At 45.6% G+C, this 22,815-nt stretch overlaps 1 protein-coding gene across 4 annotated transcripts in view; it reads left to right on the top strand.

Annotated features, from left to right (window-relative positions):
- Positions 1 to 22,815, top strand: part of tppp (tubulin polymerization promoting protein) — a 65,714-nt gene that overhangs the window by 38,922 nt on the left and 3,977 nt on the right. For all 4 annotated transcript variants that reach the window (XM_072509870.1, XM_072509871.1, XM_072509869.1 and 1 more), the window contains exon 3: positions 18,868 to 19,021. In XM_072509870.1, the coding sequence (XP_072365971.1) occupies positions 18,868 to 19,021 (154 nt within the window). The remainder of the gene's footprint in view (positions 1 to 18,867; positions 19,022 to 22,815) is intronic.

The following is a 22,815-nucleotide window of genomic DNA, read 5'->3' on the forward strand; positions in this document are numbered from 1 at the left end:
GAAATGTTTTTAAAAATAAATTTAGAGTAGCCAATTAATTTTTCCAATCAAAGGGCAATTTATCGTGGCCAATCCATCTACCCTGCACATCTTTGGGTTGTGGGGGTGAAACCCACGCAGACACAGGGAGAATATGCAAACTCCACACGGATGGTGATCCGGGGCCAGGATTGAAACCGGATCCTCAGCACTGAAGGCAGCAGTGCTAACCACTGTGCCACCATGCCGCATCCAGAAATGTTAAGAATTGCCACCGTCTTGGGGTAGAAATGAACGGTCGGGTTGGCTGAAGGAGGATTAACGTTACAGCAGAGCCCAAAATCCACAGCCCATGCATTTTGTTTTATGTAGGCTGGAGATTGCCTTGGGTGACAGCAACAGAACCAGCATTGTGCACGTGAAGTTGCTTTGTGATTGTGCTGTGGGTCATATTTCAAATAGGTCAAAACTTCAGTTAATTAGCGGTTGGAGGAGTATGGCCTTGGGTGATTGGCTGCTAATGTTATTGGCAACAAAGTCTAGGCTTGTATTTCTTGACCATGTTGAGCTTCTATTGCTTGAACTGAAGGGCCAGTGAGGTTTGGGCATGCCCTATAGTTGTCGACCTTCTCATCCATCGCTTCCCAGTCTTCGTGTACTGATCTCAGTGAAGAGGAATGTTCAAAGTGAATTGGGTTGAGGCATTTTAAATAGTGGCTGTGCTTATTTTTTTCTTCTCCGTTTTACAATGGGTGTCTCTTGTGTCCCCCTTTTTGAATAATTCTGTTGGCCCAGTGACTACTCCATTTTAACTTTAATCAAATTAAAACTTTTTATTCATCTTTTAGGGTCTAGTGTCACAAATCAGCCTTTACTGCCCACCTCGAGATTTGTTGGACAGGAATCATCAAATTTACCTCATAATGCTTTTGGACCAATAGTTCACTAATGTCCTACAGGGGAGGAAGCCTGCGTCCTTACCTGATCTGGCCTGCAGGCGACTTCGGACCCAAACTGGTTGACTCTTAACTGCATAACCCAAGTTGTACCGAACCATTGGAATAACACCAATAACCACATGGCGTGCATTGGTTCAAGAAAGCGGCCCGCCACTACCAACTTCTGTAGATGTCTGGCCTGTCCAGCAACATCCACTTCCTGCTAATGAATAAAAAGATTAGTAGGTACCATGATTGACTTTGAGCTGGGGCAAACCAGACAGGCTTCAGCTGCAGAAAGGGGGCGTGGTGTAGTGGTATTGTCATTGGACTAGTAATCCAGAGATCCAGGGTAGTGCTGTGGGCATCCCGGTTCAATTCCCACCATGTCAGATAGTGAAATGTGAATTAAACAAAAATCTGGAATTACTCTAGATCAACAGCAATGTGGTTGACTCTTCATGCCCTCTGAAATAGCCTAGCCACTCCGTTTAAAGGATGGGCAATTAGGGATGGGCAATAAATGCTGGCCCAGCCTTTGCTGTCCACATCAAATTTTTTTTTTTTAAATGACATGGTAGCACAGTAGTTAGCACTGTTTGCTTCATAGCGCCAGGGTCCCAGGTTCGATTCCCAGCTTGGGTCACTGTCTGTGCGGAGTTTGCACGTTCTCCCTGTGTCTGCATGGGTTTCCTCCGGGAGCTCCGGTTTCCTCCCGAAGATGTGTGGGTTAGGTGGATTGGCCATGCTAATTTGCCCTTAGTGTTCAAAAAGGTTAGGTGGGAGTTACTGGGCTACGGGGATAGGGTGGAGGTGTGGGCTTGGGTAGGGTGCTTCTTTCCAAGGGCACCGCAGACTCAATGGGTGAATGGCCTCCTTCTGCACTGCAAACTCTATGACATTCGCAATGACCATCTCCACAAAGGAGAGAGAACCTATCCATCGCCATTGACCAAAAACTCAACTGGACTAGCCACTTAAATATAATAACTCGCCTCCTGACTCCACAAAGTCTGCCCACCATCAGCAGAGTACAAGTTAGGAGTGTCTTGCTTGACATCACCCAAAACAATGCAGCATTCACTCCCTCCATGCAGCAGCAGTGTGTACCATCAACGAGATGCACTCATCAAGGCTCTTCCCAAGCCCACAACCATTACAATCTAGAAGGACAAGAGCAGCAGAAACATGGGAATGCCACCATCTGGGAAGTATACCTCCATGCCTCTCGCCATCCTGACTTGGAAATATATCGTCGTTCCTTCACTGGGTCTAAATCCTGGAAGTCCCTCCTGGACAGTGCTGTGGGTGCACCTACACCACATACAGAGGTTCAAGAAGGAACCTCTAGGGATGCTGGACTAGCAAGTGACACTCGCATACAAAAAAGATCAAGGGAAATATTAGATTACACCCTTTTTCAATATTATTTTAATGGGAATGGCTGGTTGACCATTTTATGTAGCTTAAGGTATGATTGGCAATTATCTTTCATTTTGTTCACTACTGTTAGATTCTTTTTGTCCATCCTCGTTTTAACCTTTTGGCCGGCAATTTTTTCTTCATTTTAAAGTACCCAATTTGTTTTTTTTTCCAATTAAAGGGAAATGTAGTGTGACCAATCCACTGACCCTGCACACCTTTGAGTTTGTGGGGGTGAGACCCAGGGGCTGGGATGGAACCCGGGTCCTCGCGCCGTGAGGGAGGGAGTGCTAACCACTGCATCACCATGCCACCTTCCTAAGTGGCAAATTCTTTTGGCAAAACCAAAATATTGCAGAGGCTGTAAATCTGGAATGGAAAAATGAAATGAAATTAAAATCGCTTATTGTCACAAGTAGGCTTCAAATGAAGTTACTGTGAAAAGCCCCCATGGAAATGCTGTCAACATTCAGCAGGTCAGGCAGCAACGGTGGAGAGAGAAACCAAGTTAATTGGCTGGATAATGCACTCCTCTGCGGGCCAGTTTGAAGGTTGGGTTGCCACGTAAAAACCACGAGGAGACTTGCCCGCCTGCCAGACGCTGTCTCTACTGCAATTTGTACCAGCAGTGGTAGTGATGACTGGTAGCCTGCCTGCTCGTGGGCCAATTAAGGCCCTTAAGTGGGCAACTGACTTAAGGGACTCTCCCAGCACTGCCAGGATTTAACCAGCACTGAGAGAGACCCGTGCAAAGCGCAAGCCCAACAGGTTTCCCTGTATGGACTGATTGCAGGTGAGGAGGGATTTCCCTCTATAATGAATCCCTGAGCCCATTGAAGAGCTCCACCCAAGGCGTTACCCCCCCCCCCCCACCACCACCACCACGCCCCCACCCCTTTCGGGTTACTCTCTGTCCATGGCTTCTCAAACCCCTGATTCCAATCCTCTTGTTGGTGTCAGCATGGTAGCTGGGAGACCCTGACTCACCTGCTGGGCTGAATCCAGCACAGTTTGCCTCCTCGCACAATCCCAGCAGAGGCTACGACTCCTGATGGTACTGAGAGCTGCCGGCCTCTGATTGACCAGCAGCGCTCTGAGGTGGAACCCCTTGATCCCCTAACCTCGTTTCCAGTCTATCAATGGGGAGGGGGGGGGGGGGTACGCATGGAATCTGGTAAAGGGTGAGGGGGTGCATGGTATCTGGTTGGGAGTGGGGATCACGGAATCTGGCTCCGTCTATAATTAAGCCCAATTGTTCAGTTTGTGGGGATTGGCAAAATGTTCTGTTCTGAGACTATTTTAATGCGATTAGGTCAGAATCTTGAGGTAAAATCAGGTCTTGTCGGTCTAATGCAGGCTATATATAGTTGCTGCACTATGACCAGAGGGAGAGCCCAGGATGACCTCTCTTCTTGCAACCTTTGGTCTTCAAGCTTATTCTCACTCCCATATTTTTTTCTCATTTCTAGTTTTCTCCACCAAGCAAACCTGAGTGGGAGGCTCTCTTTTATTATGGCTCTTATCTCAACAAATGCCTCCCTCACCCCAATCATTTTCAGCTCTGTGTTTGAACAGTATCTTTCATGTGAGCATCACACCATTGCATAATGTTTTTCACATCCATCTTTTGTTGACTATCTCAAGGCTCCAAGGTCTTATCTTGCAGAGGATCCTTGGCATTCTAATCCTGTGTTTTTACATAAATGGCATTTTTTCTGCAAATAAGTTCTTTTCAAAACCTGACAATTTTCCCATGGTCCCACTACTTTGACAATCAGTGCTGTGTCCTATTTTTAAGTTTCCCACTCTACTCTTCTGCAAAGAAGGGGTATCTAATAAAGTCAGTGCTAGTCTCTTATAAAGTTAGATTTTAAAGTTAGATTTTAACAATTGTTATTCTTGTTACCAACATCTTACAGCTGGGAGATGTTAGGGAGTCAACAGTGTTTACCCAAGTACAGTGCCGGACAATGGTTGTGAGGGGATGGTGGGGGGGGGGGGGGGGGGGGGGGAAGAGAGAGGCAGGCTGGAAAGACTAAGAAGAAAAGGTCTGTGATATGGTGGAAAGCAAGTGCAATGACACAAGGGGTGAAGGTACAAAGCAGAAGGGGCTCTTAATGAGACGATTTTAGAAACAATCTATAGATTCGGAGGAGGTGTAAATCACAACAGCAGATGGTCGGCTCCCGAACAAAATGGGAGCAGTCGCTATAATCTAAATTTGTTGAACTCTGTGTTGTTGAGGCTGGGAAGTTGTGAAGTAGCAATCGAAAGACAGGGCGTGGTTCCTTGAGCTTCCGTTCATCTTAACTGGGACAGTGTAGGAAGCGGAGGACATAAAGATCGGAGTGAAAACTGTGCACCAGTCTCTTGTATGAAGGCAAATAGTTTCCTCAGCTATGGTACAATTGGACAGATAAATGAAATTCTTTGTTTATTGAGTTGAATATCAGGAATGTCAGTAATATGTTGCTTTAGTTTTCTATGATGAAGCACCCTAGAATTCTAGCTGTGATTTTCCAAAGATTTTGGAACATGGCCTACTACAAAGAGGCTGTCAGTGAAGGGTCGCTATTTTAATGATCTTTCGAAATAGTTCACGCACTTGTGGTCACTCAACATGTCATTTTGAATGAAGGCCTGATGTTTATCCTGTGCTAAACCCACAAAACCTCGACAGAAAGCAGTGATTCACCTCCGTTTAGACACTATGTGAATGGAGCTCTTATAAAAGAAATTGTACCTTTTAAGGTGTTTATCAGTGATTTCAGAGTGTGGGTGGAGCTGGGCTGTCTGTCAGCTTTTTACTTTTGTTTTAGGCTGTTTGCTGCAGGGTGTGTTTTAGTTTTGTTTTCAGTGTTGAAGCTGAAGTCGGACAAAGCAGCTATACTGCTGTTCTCTCTGCCATGAAAAGACTATCTTGTGATCATTTGGTGAATTCAGAATTACAAATGTTTTCAGTAATGACTTTAACCTGATGTGCTTCTGTTAAAGGTTATGTTTTTTGTAAGTCTTCTGGATGTTAAAAGGACAGCATATGCATTACTTAGTGTTTTACTCTTTGGGGGTTGTATTTGAATTGATGGTTGCTAAGATATTCACTGTTTTAAAAAGGTTAACCGAGTTCATAGAATAAACATTTGTTTTGCTTTAAAAAAAATACTTTCCTATTTCTGCTCTACCACACCTGTAGAGTGAGCCATATGCTCCCCATACCACAATCTATTAAAAGTTGTGGGTCAGGTGAGCTCCATGATACACTTTGGGGTTCTCTAAACTCTGGCCCATAACAATATATATTTAAAATTGCATTGCAAACCACCGAAGTTGATGTGAAAGATGTCATCGAGGCAATCCAATAAGCTCGAGTGCTGCCCTGCCCCTGACTAATGCACTCGATGAGTGTGTGCACTGAATTGTGATCACATTTCTAAAGGTTGCTGCATTGACTTGCTCTCAGTTAAGAGCAGTTCCCATGCTCCTGGCACACGCTCCATCTAACTATATTATAATAATCTTTCTTACTGTCACAAGTAGGCTTACATTAACACTGCAATGAAGTTACTGTGAAAATCCCCTTGTCGCCACACACCGGCCCCTGTTTGGGGTACACAGAGAGAATTCAGAATGTCCAATTCACCTAACAAGCACGTCTTTCGGGACTTGTGGGAGGAATCCAGAGCACCCGGCGGAAACCCACGCAGACACGGGGAGAACATGCAGACTCTGCACAGACAGTGACCCAAGTGGGAATTGAACCCGGGACCCTGGTGCTGTGAAGCAACAGTGCTAACCACTGTGCTGCCTTGCCGCCTATCTGGTCGTCCTGCGGTGATGTACAGTGGCTTTTATTTGGTCAGATATGTTTTGAGCATTCTTTTCAGCATCAGTAAAATACCAGTTAATGCTATGTCTTGCAAATAATAGAAAGAAATAGCGGTCTCTCCTTTTTATAATTTTCCTTGAATGATAACCTGTCACTTGCTCCCCTTGTAGAGAAATGGGATCTTCATTAAGGCCTATTGGCCTTCAGGTAGAAGGTAACGCCCATCACCATCTAATTTCAGAATTTTAAAAGTCCCAATATTGAGGATGATGTTGGGTCACGTTGTACTATGGTATGAATTGGTGCAGTATGTATCTCATCATAGCTGGCAGGTTGGAATGCCATGTTGTCCAGGGCTTTGAATATGTTGGTGGTTAAACTGCAGGGCCTGTGCTTACAGTACCATCCCATCAGGCTGTAGGCCACTGAAATAATCAGAGAGAACTCCGAGATGATCATTTTGAGATTATATACAGTTCAGATATAATGTAGAGCACAGGAAACTTAGTCGCACATAGGGGGCAGGCTTTCAAATCCAACGCAGTTCCTCTGAATGGAAGTCATAATTGTACTTTTCATAGAATCGTGCAGCAGATCGATGGCACAGTAATTAGCACTGATACCTCACAGCGATAGGGACCAGGGTTTGATTCCGACCTCGGGTGACCAAATGTGTGAAGTTTGCACATCCTTCCTGTGCCTGCGTGGGTTTCCTCCGGGTGCTCCGGTTTCCTCCTGCAGTCCAAAGATGTGCAGAGTAGGTGGATTGGCTATGCTAAATTGCCCGTAGGTGGTGCTATGGGAATAGGGTGGGGGATTGGACCTGGGTAGGGTGCTCTTTCAGAGGGTCGGTGCAGAACCGATAGGCTGAATCGCCTTCTGCACTGTAGGGATTCTTTGAATCAACTCTTATGAGTCAATAGAGAAAGAGGCCATTTGGCCCATTATGCATGTTCTGGCTTATTGAAAGAGGTCTCCAAATAGCCCCACTATCCCCCCATTGCCCTGCAATTTTCTCCCTTTTGAGTATTTAGTCCAAATTCTCATTGAAAGTCAACCTTTGTGTGTACTTCCCCACCCCCAACCAACCTCAGGTAATGCATTCCACATTTCAATTCCTAAACTTGGAAACCAGTGTTGAAGGTCCGAAATGTCAGGGGAAATAGCATTGCATTTGGTTAATTGAATTCTCAGTGTTTGCATTTAAACTATTTGTATTACGTGTGTGTTATATGTTGTGTTGGAATGGAGAAGGGTGAAGAGACATTTAATAGAGCTGTTTAAAATTCTGAAGGAAAATAAAGAGGAACTGTTTCCACTGGTGAGAGGGTCCGCGAGTAGAGGGCGCAGGCTTCAGAGGAATGAACCAGAGCGGGGAGGAGCACCAATGTTTTGGGGCAGCAAGTTAAGGTGGTCCAGAATGCACTGCTTATAAAGGGTGGTGGGAAGCAGATTTAACAGTAACTCTTGAAAGGGAATTAGATCGATTGAAAGAGAAACATTTGTGGGGCTATAGGGGGTCGGTGGCAGTTCTAACCAGAACATCTGTAAAGCGAGGACATGTTTCACCAGTGCCGAGATAGTTAGGCTGTGACCTGATAGCTCTTCATAATCATGTGGGCCTCTACCATAGGGTAAATAATGATAGATTGTAGCTATTGGTCAGTTAGTATAAAGAGTGGCCCACATCTGGGGGATACAGCGAGGAAGGGGAGGTCAGAAAAATGTTTCTTTGCACAAACAATGATTAGATGGTCAAATTTCTGTCACAAGCAATTGTTGAAATGCATACTTTTAAAAAGGGGGAAATTGTTGCTCGAGAAAGAGGAATATTAAAGGACAAAGGATGTGTGCAGGAGAGTAGGACTGGAAGAGGTGATTTGATGAGAATAAAATGGCGACATGGAACTGAACTACTTGATACTCAGTGTGATGCGAAAATGTTGGCTGTCATGCTATTAAGATCCTTGCCTTGATGAGCAGTATTAAGGTTTATTTAAGTCTAATGGCTGTCTGGTAAATATCAGAGTGCTCTTCGGGGGCTATGGTTGAGCCTATGAACCCTGTACAACTTTACAAGGTCGATCGTTGTCTTATTTTAAAACCAGGGTTGAATTTTACCCTGGGGGTGAGGTACCTGCTCCCTGACATGGAAATCGATGCTTTCCGCTTGGCTGGCTTACCATTTTCCAGCTGTCGGGCTGCTAATTGGCTCAAGGCAGGCCTTCCACCCTCATCAGAGAGGAAGTCCCGCATCTGACAGGTGCTGGCCAATCGGATGGCGCTCCGATCTCATCCCAGCCGGGCCACAGGGAGAGTTGGACCCATCGGAGCGGTCTAGACTTATAGTCAAGTCTGGGATCTCACCAGGGGCAGACTGGCAGGCCTCCGTGATAGGGTGGGTGGGTCCAGAATGGACAAGAAAAGTGAAGGGGACTGGAAAACCTGAGGGGGGAAGGGGGTGGCCCTGATTGGCACAGGATGTCCAATAAGGAGGCACCCGCTTCTGTCTTGCCTGGCCATGGCACCCAATTTTACATTTGCCCATTGCTCTTCCTTCCTGCCTCGGAGTGGGGGGACAAATTTCCCACCCTTATTTTTGCGTTAAAGTTAACTCTTCAAATTCAGACCATTTTTAGATCTTTTGGGGTGTGGAATAGAAAGTTACATTTATATAGTGTCCTGCATAGCCTCAGGGCATCCCAACCCATCCAATTAGATATTTTTTTCAAGTGTATTCACTGTACTCCATGTAGGGAAACATGGCAGCTAATCTGCGCACTGCAAGGTCCCATAGACAGCAATGTTATTTAGAGCAGATAATCTCTTTTTAGGTGTTGATTGAGAGACAAATGTTGGTTTGGACCAAGTGGCCGTGTGTTTGAAGATAGTTTGCGCCAGTTGATATAAGGAGGCAACACCAATCACTGGTTGTTGGAATTTGCAATGAAACAAGTGTCCACTGAGTTAAAAAAGCTCAGGCCAATGACTCCATAAAATGTATCCAAACTCTGTTCATGGCTGTAGATATTACTGCAAGTATATAATGGCTGAAATTCTCCGGCCGTTGAGAATTAATGTTCCCGCTGGCAGAGACACGTGGGAACATTAGATTCCCCCGCCCATTAGATTTTCTGGTGGCATGGGGTGGCTTCAATGGGGAAAAACCCAGAGAGAATCCCACCGCCAGCAAACGACGCCTCCGAGAGCCATGCGGCTGGGGGACCGGAGAAGGGTGTCCAATATGTCAGTATCTCTTGGTCCATTGCTGCTCAGGTTACTGAAGCTTTATTTGAATACTACAAGACACGAGCTTTGTATTAAAATATTGCAAAACCCACATACAAATGCACGCATGACCACTGTTCATTAAACAAATCCTGCATTCTGATTAGTTTTATATGTTTTTTGTTAGACTGTTGGTTATTTAAAAATGATGGGAAGAGTGAAGTGCGTTTTGGCAGAAAACCAGATCATGACTTCCTCAAAAGCTACCGCTGCAATTGATTATTCTACCCATGCGTTCTGACTTTCCCCACTGTCCTCCCCTGTCCCAGCTCAGAACATTAGGGATGATAGAGGGCCATTCACCCCTTCCACCTTTCCGTTAAATCATGGCTGACCCCTAACCCTAACCCAGTCAGCCATCTTTGCTTCATTCTACCCATTACTTTCATCTGACAAAAAGTATATTGATCTCTGCCGTGAAATCTCTACATGTGACACATCCACAACCTTTGGGGGGAGAGAGTTCCAGATTTCTAATACCCTTTATGGGAAGAAGTGTTTCCTATTCCCAAAATATCCAGCTCAAATTTTTATGTCGCCTTGTTCTGGATTTCCCCCACCCACAACACACAACCTGCACCACCCCCACCCCACCAAACGAAAGTTTCTCCATATCTACCCTATCAAATTCCCTTGCCATTCTAAACACTTCAATTAGGTCACTGCTCAATCTTCATATTCAAGGGATAAACCAAACTTGTGCAACCTGTCCTCTTAATTTATGATGGAAACTTTGATAGGGTAAGAGTTGAACCAAATGCCTACACCTACTTGAACATTAACACCTAACAGCAAAAGGAACAGAGCGTCATCGTTCTGTTACCCATTTCTGGGACCCAGATGTCATCCAGGGTTCAAATTGGTGGGCCTTTAGGATAGAAGGCTTTCTTAGATGCCTGTTTGAAATTTCACACTGAGCCTACAGTCCAATAAAGAAGTTCTGCTGTCTTTTACTGTACCTAAATCAGCTGTTGCATTGGAGGAATTCAACTATTACGTTGTTTATAACACATGTACATTTTTCTACATGGAGCCAAGATTGTGAAGAGGGAATTAGCACATCAGCAGTGAACGGAGTCATTCTGAAGCCAGGCAGTGTCTGATGAATTGCTGTTTCCAGAGCAATACTTGCTGAGTACATTTAAGCCTTTCCATTAACTTCAGCAGTTGATAGCAGGAGAACAATACAGGGCGAATGTTCTCTGACTGTCTTCTGTTTCACATAGGAGTTAATAATGGTACTTTCCGTGTCTAAACTAATTCTGATGTGGGTTCTTTCCATGCAGATCTGAATGATCTCATTTCTAAATGATGGTGCAAGCTTTAACAAAGGTACATTGCTTCTTTGTTTTACCCTGATTGTGTTCACATTGGTCCAAAGACACCCTAGGAAAACAGATTAATGTCCTATATCTTTGGTTATGACTTGCTGGTACTTTGACTCATTGCGCTTGCGTGGAAAGAATGAAAATAAGACTGAATTCACGGGACCATTCGCGATCCCCTAAAACAAAACTATTTTTGCCAATTGCTCTGTCCTACAATTAAATAAGTTTTATTCTACAAACACAATGCCCAGAAGTTCTGCTTCCTGGGGGTTGGGAGGTGGGGGGGGGGGGGGGTACCGTACCTAGGAGGTAGCCAAGAAGCTGGGGGAACCCACTGGAAGTCCCCACATAACAACTTCACAGGTATTGTCCAGGAAGTTTAAATTTGCAATGGGCAATTACCCTGCGGTGGGAATGATCCAACTCCTCTGACTCTTTTATCACAATAGTTACCCAGGGAAAGTTAGAAGGATTACAACGCCTTCTAAATCCTGGGAAACGATTGCACCGGTGTCCCCTGACCTCCCCTGGGATGACCACCGCCTACCTACCCCCAACACCTCACCTAACTCCCCTCATCAACCACTGAACCCCACCCACCCATTCCCTACCCTACCCCAACCCCCCCCTGCCATATCACCCACTTTCCTTCTCCTTAGCTTCTCAAAGTGGCTGGGACCTTTAAACTTACCTGCTTTACGGCAGCTGGAGCTGCAAAAAAGGAGGCTTCACTTTCCCTGACGCCCTGAACTGAAAAGTCTCAGGAAATGGAAAGCTGCACATTTCTTACCAGGTCCGAGTTGGGCGTTCGGGCAACAAGTGTGCAGCACCCAACTAAGGGAGGTAAATAGGAGGGGAGAGGCCATCCAGCAGTGATTTCCACTTCACGCAAGTTCTGGCCCAATCTTATCTATACTGAGTACGTAACTTTGATTATGTTTCAATTTATACCCAAGGAAGCAGTGATCTGTACCTGACTTTAGTGTTGGGAGTTCCTTAATTTCTTCCCCTAATTCTTTCATTGTCTACGTGTGAAAAGATCCCATTGCAGTATTTTAAGAAGAGCAAGGAATTTCTCCCAGTGTCCTAGCCAATATTTATCCCTCAGTCAACGTCACTGGAAAAAAAAAAAGGATCATCTCTTTGCTGTTTTTGGAGCTTGCTGTGCACAATTTAACTGCCGTATTTCCTTACGCTAAGAACACTGACTTCGCAAGTTCATCATTCGCCATAAAGTGCTTTGTTCCCCTGAAATAATGAAGGGTACTGTACAAATGTAAGCCATTAGAAAGCGCAAAGCAAACAAATGTTTGCATTTTGCGCACATGGAGTCGAGATCAAGTGTCGCGATAAGATAAGGTTAGATGATAGGGATAATTGGATGGGGATGTTGCATTTTACACTGAATCTCTATATCCACATATATAATGGAAACTGACTTTGAAAACTTGTCATGTTGTAATCACAACCTCCTGTGAGTGGTGGCATTGGAGGACATCCAGTGGTGAAAGGGTGTAATTACAGCGTGATTGTTTACATCGGAAACTCCCATTTTAATTGGGGACATGAGAATTTATAATGACAAAAATTTGCCAGTAAATGCACACACAACTAGATATGCAAGAGAAGGATCAAAGAAGACAATGTTTACTATTTGCATATTGCTGCACAATGACGAATTAAATATTAACATTGATTTTTTTCCCCATACATATCGTACATTTTCAAAGCACATTTAATGTAGAAAGACACCTGGGCCGTTCAGGGGAGATTGGGACAAGTGGTACATTGCTTCTTTGTTTTACCCTGATTGTGTTCACATTGGTCCAAAGACACCCTAGGAAAACAGACTAATGTCCTATACCTTTGGTTATGACTTGCTACTACTTTGACTCATTGTGCTTATGTGGAAAGAATGAAAATAAGACTGAATTCACGGGACCATTCGCAATCCCCTAAAACAAAACTATTTTTGCCAATTGCTCTGTCCTACAATTAAATACGTTTTATTCTACGAACACAATGCCCAGAAGTTCTGCTTCCCGGGGGTTTGGGGGGGGGGGGGGGGGGGGGGGGGGTACCGTACCTGGGAGGTAGTCAAGAAGCTGGGGGAACCCGTCGGAAGTCCCCACATAACAACTTCACAGGTATTGTCCAGGAAGTTTCAATTTCCAATGGGCAATTACCCTGCTGTGGAAATGAATCAACTCATCTGACTCTTTTATCACAATAGTTACCCAGGGAAAGTTGGAAGGATTGCAACACGTTTAAATCCTGCGAAACAATTGTACCGGTGTCCCCTGACCTCCCCTGGGGCCACCGCCGCCTACCTACCCCCGACAGATCACCTGACTCCCCTCATCGACCACTGCACCCCACCCACCCATTCCCTACCCCCTTCTCCCACTTTCCTTCCTTAGTCAAAGTGACACTTCTTAAGGAGCATCTTAAAGAAGGAGAAGAAGAGAGGTTTAGGAAGGTAATTCCAGGATTTCGGGCCTAGAGGGCTGAGAGCATGGCCACCAATGTTGGAGCAATGGAAATAAGACAATGATGTATAAGGAGTCATAATTGGAGGAGTGCAGATAAATCCGAGGGTTGTAGGGTTTGAGCAAGTTAGAAAGATAGTGTGGAGCAAGGCCATAGAAGGAATTGAAAACCAGGATGAGAATTTTAAAATAGGGGTGTTACTGGATGGGGAGCCATTGTAGCTCATGAAGCACAGGGATATTGGTTGAAGAGGACTTGGCGTAAGTCTAGATACGGGTAACAGAGTTTTGGATGAGCTGTATTTCAGGTTGTTGCTCACCATGTATTGTTCCGTCATCTCCAGTTTATGGAAGGACTGGTCAAATTTCAAAATTTCTGTTTTATTCCACATCTTGGATCCTTTAACTTTTCACAGAATTGTTATGGGGCAGAAGAAGGACATTTGGCCCATTGTATCTGGACCGGTCCTCCAAATGAACATTATGGCCTGGTGTCAATCTCCCCACTTTTCCCCGTACCCCTGCACATTGTTCCTATTCAAATAATACTCTAATGCCCTCGAGTGCCTCAATTGGGCCTGCCTCCACCACACTTCCAGGCGGTGCATTCCAGACCCGAACCACTCATTGTGTGAAAACGTTTTTTCTCCCATCCCATTTGCTCCCTTTGAAAATCGCCTGAAATCTGGGCCTTCTCGGTCTTTTCCTTTTAGGAGCAGGAATAGTTTCTCCCTCTCGGCTCTGTCCAGTCCCGTCATGATTTTGTATATATAATCTGACATTCTATTTAAGAAAAATATTCCAACGTGAGGCTGTATCGTACATTAGCCGCAAATATTTATCTATGAAGACAGCTTTGTGAATAATTTAAGGTTTAAGGTCACAATATACTGAGCTTGAATTCTACCCACTCTCCTGTTGAACTTGGTTTCAATCTAGTTCAAACAGATAGGATCAAAACCTTCCTCAATTGAAGATTAAGTAAGTTTTTTGGGTCTGTAATGTATTACCCTCCCATTTTCTCTCTACTGATTATTGGTGAAAGAACCAGGGAGGAGATTTTGGGAAGTTTTATTTCATACAGCAACTTGTTATGATCTGGAATGCACTGCCTCAAAGGATGATGGAAGCAGATTCAACAGGGAATTAGAGAGCAACAGAAAACCTATTAGATAAGTACTTAAAAAGGTAGGGCGGCAAGTTAGCTCTTGGACTGTGGCACTGTAGACCCGGGTTCAAATCCCTGGGTCCCTGGGTCACTGTCCGTGTGGAGTTTGCACATTCTCCCATTGTCTGCGTGGGTTTCACCCCCACAATCCAAAGATGCGCAGGTTAGGTGGATTGGCCACGCTAAATTGCCCCTTAATTGGAGAAAAATAATTGGGTAATCTAACTTTTTTTAAAAAAGCTAAGTACTTAAAAAGGAGAAAACTTATCTTGGGTAAAAGCTGAGAAATTGATGGATTTTCCTGCCCTGAGGGTTCGAGCATGAGAGCGTTTCCAGGTCTCAGCCTGGCGTGCCAGAACATGGTCAACTAAGAGGCTTCCTCTGGGTGGGTTATCAAATTAAAGAGTAGGCAGTTCTTGAGGTGGACACAGACTGTCTGCAACTTTAGAAGGACAGACGCTGTCAGTGTTGGGGTGAAGGGTGGGGTGGGGTCGGGGGTGATTGCAAGGTTGCCTCCATTTTGAGATACTCTCTGAGGTTAAAACTGCATTAAACATATCTCTGATCACAGCTGCAAAGCCATCGCTGTGGAAGGGATTCCCACCACAGAAAGGCTGGCGATAATAACTCTGGCACACTGTGGCTCCAGTGGGCGGGGGGATGAAAGCGTGAGGGCCCCGCAGGCCAGCCACCACCAAGCCCCCTCCAGGCTGGGCTTGACGCTCAGTCGAGGGCCCATCCGTTGCCAGGAAGTTTCTGGCGGTGGCCACAGTCCACAATTAAGCATCTAATTTGGCACATTGACTAACTGCTGCTGCCTCTGTAAAGGCTGACTCAACTCTAGGCAGTCAGTTACCCAAAGCTTCCTGTTCAGAATGTTTGCCCCATCCTGCATGGAAGTCTGTCCCCATGGGCAGAAGATTCCGTTCTTAAAGAGCAGGTGCAATGGGCTGAATAGCCTCCTTTTGTGCTGCAATATTCTATGAAACTCAAGTGGCCCCGCAAAGCCCTATTAATCTTGAGATGTAATGGTGCCTCACAGCATACTTTAGATTGCACTGCTCCACACCTTGTGACAATAAATGGATAATACCTCATATTTTACCATGATTAATTTGTTGTATTTTGCCTTTGGTTTTCTTGCCAGCTGAGGTTTCATGGTGAACAACATAAATGGTTAACCAGCAATGGGACAGTGGTCCCATTCCAAACCCATGGCTGCAGTGCTGGATTCAGGGAGAGCTCTTCTGGCATTGGGATATTTTTTGGATGAGAGGTAGGGCAGAGGCCCTGTTTGTCCCCTCAGTTGGAAGCAAAAGATCCCACATTACTATTTCAACAAAGAGCAGGGGATTCTGCCTGATATCCTGGCCAGTATTTACCCCTCATGCAACATCCCAAAGCAGATCATTTGATAATTTATCTCTTTGCTATTTGTGGGAGTTTACTATGTGCAAATTGGCTGCTGCATTTCCTACATTGCAACAGTGACTACGTTTAAAGTACTTGATTGGATATAAGGTTCTTTGGGATGTTCTGAGGTGGTGACAGATGCTATAAAAATACAAGTTATTTTGTTACATGCCACGTCATTTTGGCAGAAATTATGCTGAAAATGTATCTTGCATGAGAATGCGACATCTCCAATACACAGAGACTGCTAATCCCTGGAATAAAGAGTGCTCAAACACAGGGGTTGCTAATCCCTTGCCTATACAATATCTCCAACACACTCGGACTGCCAGGGCTCTCAGTTCAATTTTCAGAATCACCGACATGGTGCTAAAGAAGGAGGCCCAGAAACCCACATGCTTGGGGCAAGACCAGAACATGCCCGCATGGTTGGCCGGAGCTCTTGTGGGCAGCACGGTAGCTTCACAGCGGCAGGGAACCGGGTTTGATTCCCGGCTTGGGTCACTGTCTGTGCGGAGTCTGCACGCTCTCCCTGTGCCTGCGTGGGATTCCTCCCACTTCTCTGGTTTCCTCCCACAAGTCCTGAAAAACGTGCTCTTGGGTGAACTGGAAATTCTGCATTCTCCCTCTGTGTATCTGAACAGGTGCCGGGATGTGGCGACTAGGGGCTTTTCACAGTAACTTCATTGCAGTGTTAATGTAAGTCTACTTGTGATACTAATAAAGATTATTATTATTGAGCAGAGCCTCCAATACACATTAGTTGCTAATCCCTGGAATATATACACAGGGACTGCTAATCCCTGGAATATGAACGTCACCAAAGTCCCAGAGGACCATGGGCTGCTCTCCCCTTTGGGGGAGAGAGAGAGCAGACTGGTGGTGAATTAACCTGAGGGTCACCACATCTCAGGTGCAGGTCAAGTTTGAGAAGCTGAGGCCTTCAAGGATAACTTCAGCCGGGACGGGAATTGAACCTGTGCTGTTGGCGTCACTCCACATCACAAACCAGCCGTCCAGCCAACTAAGCTAACCGACCCTCAATTATAAAACAGCTGTGATACATGGGCTGCTAATCCCTGGAATATATACTGAAATAAAGCCTGAGACCACTAAAGATCAAAATATTTGATGAAAGAGCTCACGATGGATGCATTCTGGAAAGCTGAAGCTTGGTACTTTCTACGTGGGTTAGGGGAGGGAGGAGATTTTGCCAAAAATGGAATGAACTTAGTCTTGTCAACTCAAAACATGCATCACAGGATATACTGCATGTTTCTGCTTGGATTGTCTGCTGACTCCTCCAACTATTGCTGCTTGTAACTCCAGACCGTGTATTCAACTAACATCACTTACATCAGATTATCTTGTCATTATCTCATTGCTGAATGTGTGATCTTGCTGTGCCCAAATTAGCTGCCATGTTTTCCCACATATAAATACAGGGTATTCTTTTCTATATGGATGATAATGGCATAGTGTAGGTTAGATGGCTTTTGTTTCGGTGCAACATCGTGGGCCGAAGGGCCTGTACTGCGCTGTATTGTTCTATGTTCTATGTCTATATATTGAGGAATTATTTAGAGGCCATGGGGTAAGTTTTGTAAGAGATTACATGTAGCCATTGCGTATTGAGAAATCACAGGAGCTGGTTTAAAAAGAAACATTCCCTAGTTTAGGTAGGGGGTCAGGATTGAAGGCGCTAGCGACAGCGCCGCTCCCGACAGCCCCGGGGAGATACTCGTGGAGTCCGGTAGTAATAGCTTTGTTGAGAATTTGGAGGAAGTTTCAACAGCACTTCGGGTTGGGGGCAGGGTCAAGGGAAATGCCGATTTGGAGGAACCATAGATTTGAGGCAGGGAAGTGGGATGGAAATTTTCGGCGATGGAAGGAGAAAGGAAATAGGACACTAAAAGATTTATTTCTTGGGGGATGTTTCGCAGGATTGAAGGAGCTGGGAGCGAAGTATGTGCTGGAGCAGGGGGAAATATTTTGATACATGCAGGTTCGAGACTTTGCCGGAAATGAGATACAGAGCTTCCCAGTAGAGCAGGCTTCCACATTGCTGGAGGAGGTGCTGACGACACGGGGACTGGTGAAGGCAGTAGTATCAGCGGTTTACGGGGTTATTTTGGAGGAGGAGAAGGTGCCGCTAGAAGGGATCAAGGCAAAGTGGGAGGAAGAGGAGGGGTTGTTTCTGGTGTGAGGTGCTCTGGAGGGTGAACGCCTCCACCTCGTGTGCGAGGTTGGGGCTGAGCGCACCTTACAAGGGTGAGAATGAGCCGGCTCTTTGAGGGGGTAGAAGATGTATGTGAACGTTGTGGGGGGGGGGTGCCCGCAAACCACATTCATATGTTTTGGCCCTGTCCAAAGCTGGAGGATTACTGGAAGGAGGTGTTTAGGGTAATCCCTAAAGTGGTGCATGTGAAACTGGACCCGGGCCCTCGGGAGGCCACATTCGGGGTGTCGAACCAGCCGGGGTTGGAATCGGGCATGGAGGCAGATGTTGTAGCCTTTGCCTCGTTGGTCGCCCGAAGGTGGATCCTTCCAGAGATCAACCTCTCCACCCTGTGCCCTGGCATGGCAGGGGGACCTGCTGGAATTCTTCACGCTTGAAAAGGTCAAATTTGAACTGAGGGGAAGGATGGAGGGTTCTACAATTCATGGGCATTATTCATTATGCACTTTTGAGAATTGGATCACATCGAACATTAGGGGATTTGGCGGCTGGAAGGGTTGGGGGCGGGGACTGTACGTGTTAATGGTGACTATGGGTGATTCCTGATTCCTTTTTGTCATTTGTTTATGTGAACATGCGGGCTAATGTTTGGGGTTTGGTGGGAGGATGGGATCGTTGTTATTGATATGGGGATTGACATTACATTCGTTACTGATTATTGTTGAGTGTAAATTTGGGAGAAAATGTGAAAAAGGACGAGAATAAAAAATATTTTTAAAAAAAAGAAGAAACATTCCCTAGGGTGTCTTTCTAATGTCTATCGATTTTGTGTTCCAGGGCAAAATCTTTTAGGACTATCACCTTTGACCAATTTAAGGATGCTCTTGACCAGCTCGCACAGAAGAGGTTTAAAGGGAAGATCAAGGAAGAAGCAATCCAAGAGATTCACAAGTTAATTGAAGGACTGTCCCCCATCGTTTCAGGCATAACCGTATGTCACGAGTTTATTTGCTTACTCACAATGAATGTCATGACTATCTATAGTGCTACACAACAGACAGTGCCCTATAAGAGAGGAGTAACCCAGCTGTTGGGTAAGGAGTTGTCTGTGCCCCTCTTATACATGGAATGTTTAGTAGCAAATTGTCCCACAAAAATTATTTAAAGAGCAGGTCATATTCACATATGGAACAGGAGCAGAAGTGGACCATTCGGTCCCTTGAACCTGCTCCACCATTCAATAAGATCATTGCTGATCTATATGTGATGGTCAGGATATGATGACAGGATTTCACCATGTTTGTTTTGGTTGAAGGTGCTTTGTTGAATGTATTAAAAACGTCAAGACTTTCAGGTTTAACAGGAAAAATGACAACAAGATTTGGTGGTTAACACTGCTGCCTCACAGCGCCAGGGACCCGGGCTCGATTCTGGCCTTGGGTGACTGCCTGTGTGGAGTTTGCACGTTCTCTCCGTGCTTGTCTGCACGGGTTTCCTCCGGGTGCTTCGATTTCCTCCCGCAGTCCAAAGATGTGCAGTATAGGTGGATTAGCCAAGCTAAATTGCCCCTCAGTGTCCAAGTATGTGCAGGCTAGGTGGGGGTTATGGGGATTGATGTGTTGGGTGCTCTGGATCCATGGAACACATACAGGCCACCAACACTTAAAATAGTACAACACTATTTTATTAAGTTAGAAACTGTTGAACATACTTTCACTGTGGGTTAACACGATGTTAGATTAAACTAAAGACCTATGTCTGTCCTAACCAGTCTATGCACTCAGCACATGGTGAAGATCTGTGCTGTAAGCTCTTGCATCCCGAATGAGCGGGAACTCTGATGCCCTCTGTCTATATAGTGAGTGTGCTCTAACTGGTGATTGGCTGCGGTGTTGTGTGTGTTGATTGGTCTTGCTGTGTGTCCATCAGTGTGTGTGTCTGCACCATGATACACTGGTGTATATTATGACAGGGATGAGGCGAGAGAGTGGGCCTCGGTAGGGTGATCTTTCAGAGGGTCGGTGCAGACTCGTTGGGCTGAATGACCTCCTTCTGCACTGGAGGGATTCTATGATCTCCAACAGGATGCAGTTTTCAGAAAAGATGCCACTTCCTGTTTGAATTTTGTTCTCCTTAATTCTGCCACTTGTTGCCCATCGCTGGTGGCCCTGACAAAATGGTGATGAACCTCTAAGAATAAACTATGTTGGTGTGGGATGAAGTCACATATATGCCAGTCTGGGTAAAGATGGCAGATTTCCTTCCCTAAAGGATTTAGCGAACCCATTGTGTTTTTACAACACTGGCCACTTTTACTGATTTCAGAGTTTTAAAAAATCTGAATGCAAACGCCACGATGAAAATTGAACTATTGATCTCTCCATTACTAGGCGTCCAGATTGCTAGTCCAGTAACATGACCACTATCATTACTTGAGCCCATAATCCAGGTTAAGTCTTCAGTGAAATATTGAATGAGTGTTGCACTGTCATCTATCTGCTCGGATGGAGGTAGACATTCCAGTGAAATAGTTTGAAGACTGGGGCACATTTTATACTGTTGCTGTTGTGGGATCTTGCTGTGCACACATCAGCCATTATAAAGGTGACTGCACTTCAGAAAGTAATTAATTGGCTGCCAAGTGTTTCTGGGCATCCCGGGGCCATATTAGGTGCTAACATAAATGTCAGCTCTTTCTTTGTCTACTTGCTTAACACTTGGGTTAACGTACTGACCCTGCATTAATATTCCAGCTCAAGCTCTCTAAATTGTCAGTGTGCATTTATGCTTGGCTCAGCTTGCCTGCCTCTACAAGTGCAGCACCACGTTCGCTGCTGGTGCTAATGCTCTCTGGAGTCTAGACTGAGGTTGCCAAAAATGCTAATTTTATCTTCTGCAAACAAATGTTGCCATAATCTTGCACGGCCTGTTAGGAGGCACCGTTTAGGGATATCAAACGGACATCTGTTTTTAAAAAATATTGTTATTCAGATTTTTCTTTCAATACAAAATAATACGAAACAAACAAAACCGAATTTTTTAAAAAACTGGTGCAAACATAAAACCCCCAAAACCCAGCCTAACCCATTCCACAACCTCACGCCCCCCCCCCCCCCCCCCCCCCAAACCCCCTTAACAACTAACGATGACCAACTCCTTAAAGTAAACAATGAACGGCTGCCATCTTTGGTAACTTGACTTTCTCAAGGTATAGGAACTCAATCACGTCTCCCAACCGCACGGGACGGAGACGCAGACCTCCATCCCAGCAGTACTCTCCTCTGGGCACTCAGCGAAGCGAAGGCTAGGAAGTCAGCCCCCGCGCCCGTCTGCAACTCTGCCGAGTCTGACGCCCCAAATATGGCCACTAAAGGACAGGGCTCCAGTTCAATTTTCAGAATCGCTCACATGGCGCGAAAGATGAAGACCCAGAGCCCCACAAGCTTGGGGCAAGATCAGAACATGTGCATGTGGTTGGCGGGACCTCTTGAGCAGCGCCCACACTTGTCTTCCATCCAAAGCGACTCATTCTGGATTTAGTCAGGTGCGCCCTATAAACTTCCTCCTGTTGGATTAAACCAACCCTCATGCATGAGGACGTGGAGTTTACCCTACCCAGGGCCTCACTCCACACCTTGTCATCTAATGTGGGCCCTAACTCCTCCTCCCACCTGGCCTTAACATCCTCCAGCGACACTGAATCCTCTGCCATAATCTGTCCATGGATACCTGAAGTGCTCCCTTCCTCCGACCCTGCGAACGAAAGAACCCTCTCCATAAGAGATGTTGGGGGCGCCACAGGGAAAGTCGGGAAAATCCGCGAACTTGTAAATATCTGAACAAGTCGGGTTTCAAGAGCCCAGACCTTCCTGATAGTTCTACCAGACTGGCAAACAACCCCTCCAGGAAAAAATCACCCACTCTATCCAGCCCCTTCCCTTCCCACCTCCCAAAAGTGGCATCCCGTCTCGCAGGCTCAAACAGATGATTGGCACAAATGGATGCCAGCTTCGACACTGACCCCAATGTAAAATGTCGATATTGTCTCCATATCTTCAAAGTGGAAGCAACCACTGGGTTTGCCGAATACTTTATCAGTGACAACGGGAGCGAGGCTGTCGCTCGTGCCCCCAGACTAGACCCTCTACACAACTTTTATTCCATCTGCACCCACATGGGCTCCCAGGCCACTACACCGAGCCACACCTTCTCCACATTAACTGCCCAGTAGTAAAATATCAGGTTTGGCAACACCAAGGCTGTCGATTCCTCTGAAGGACTGCCCTACGAATCCTCGCTGCCTTGCCCACCCATATAAAGGACGTAATCAAATTTTCAACTCTCCCAAAATAGGATTTAGGGAGAACGATCGGCAAACACTGGAACAAAAACAAAAATCTTGGCAAATTGTTCATCTTGATACCCGCCAAAGACGGGGAAAGATTGTCTCACCTTTGCAGATCGGCCTTGACCCTACCTATCAACCTGGTATAGGTCAGTTTATAGAGACGGGCCTAATCCTGGGCTAGTTGGACCCCCAGATAGCTAAAGCTGGAACCAGCTGTATGAAAAGATAGCACCCCTAGATTAACTCCCCTCCCGGGGGATTTACTGGAAAGCATTCACTTTTTCCCAAGATTAGCTTGTACTTTGAAAAAGAGCCTAAGCACCTCCGCGGTTCCATTATGTCACCCATGGTGGGGACCAGATTCGGCACATAAAGTAAGCAATCATCAGCATATAGCTATGCTCCACCCGTCCACTTACCTGAAGCCCTCAAGGCGA

Source organism: Scyliorhinus torazame, chromosome 6, assembly GCF_047496885.1.
Source record: "Scyliorhinus torazame isolate Kashiwa2021f chromosome 6, sScyTor2.1, whole genome shotgun sequence".
Lineage (NCBI taxonomy): Eukaryota > Metazoa > Chordata > Chondrichthyes > Carcharhiniformes > Scyliorhinidae > Scyliorhinus > Scyliorhinus torazame.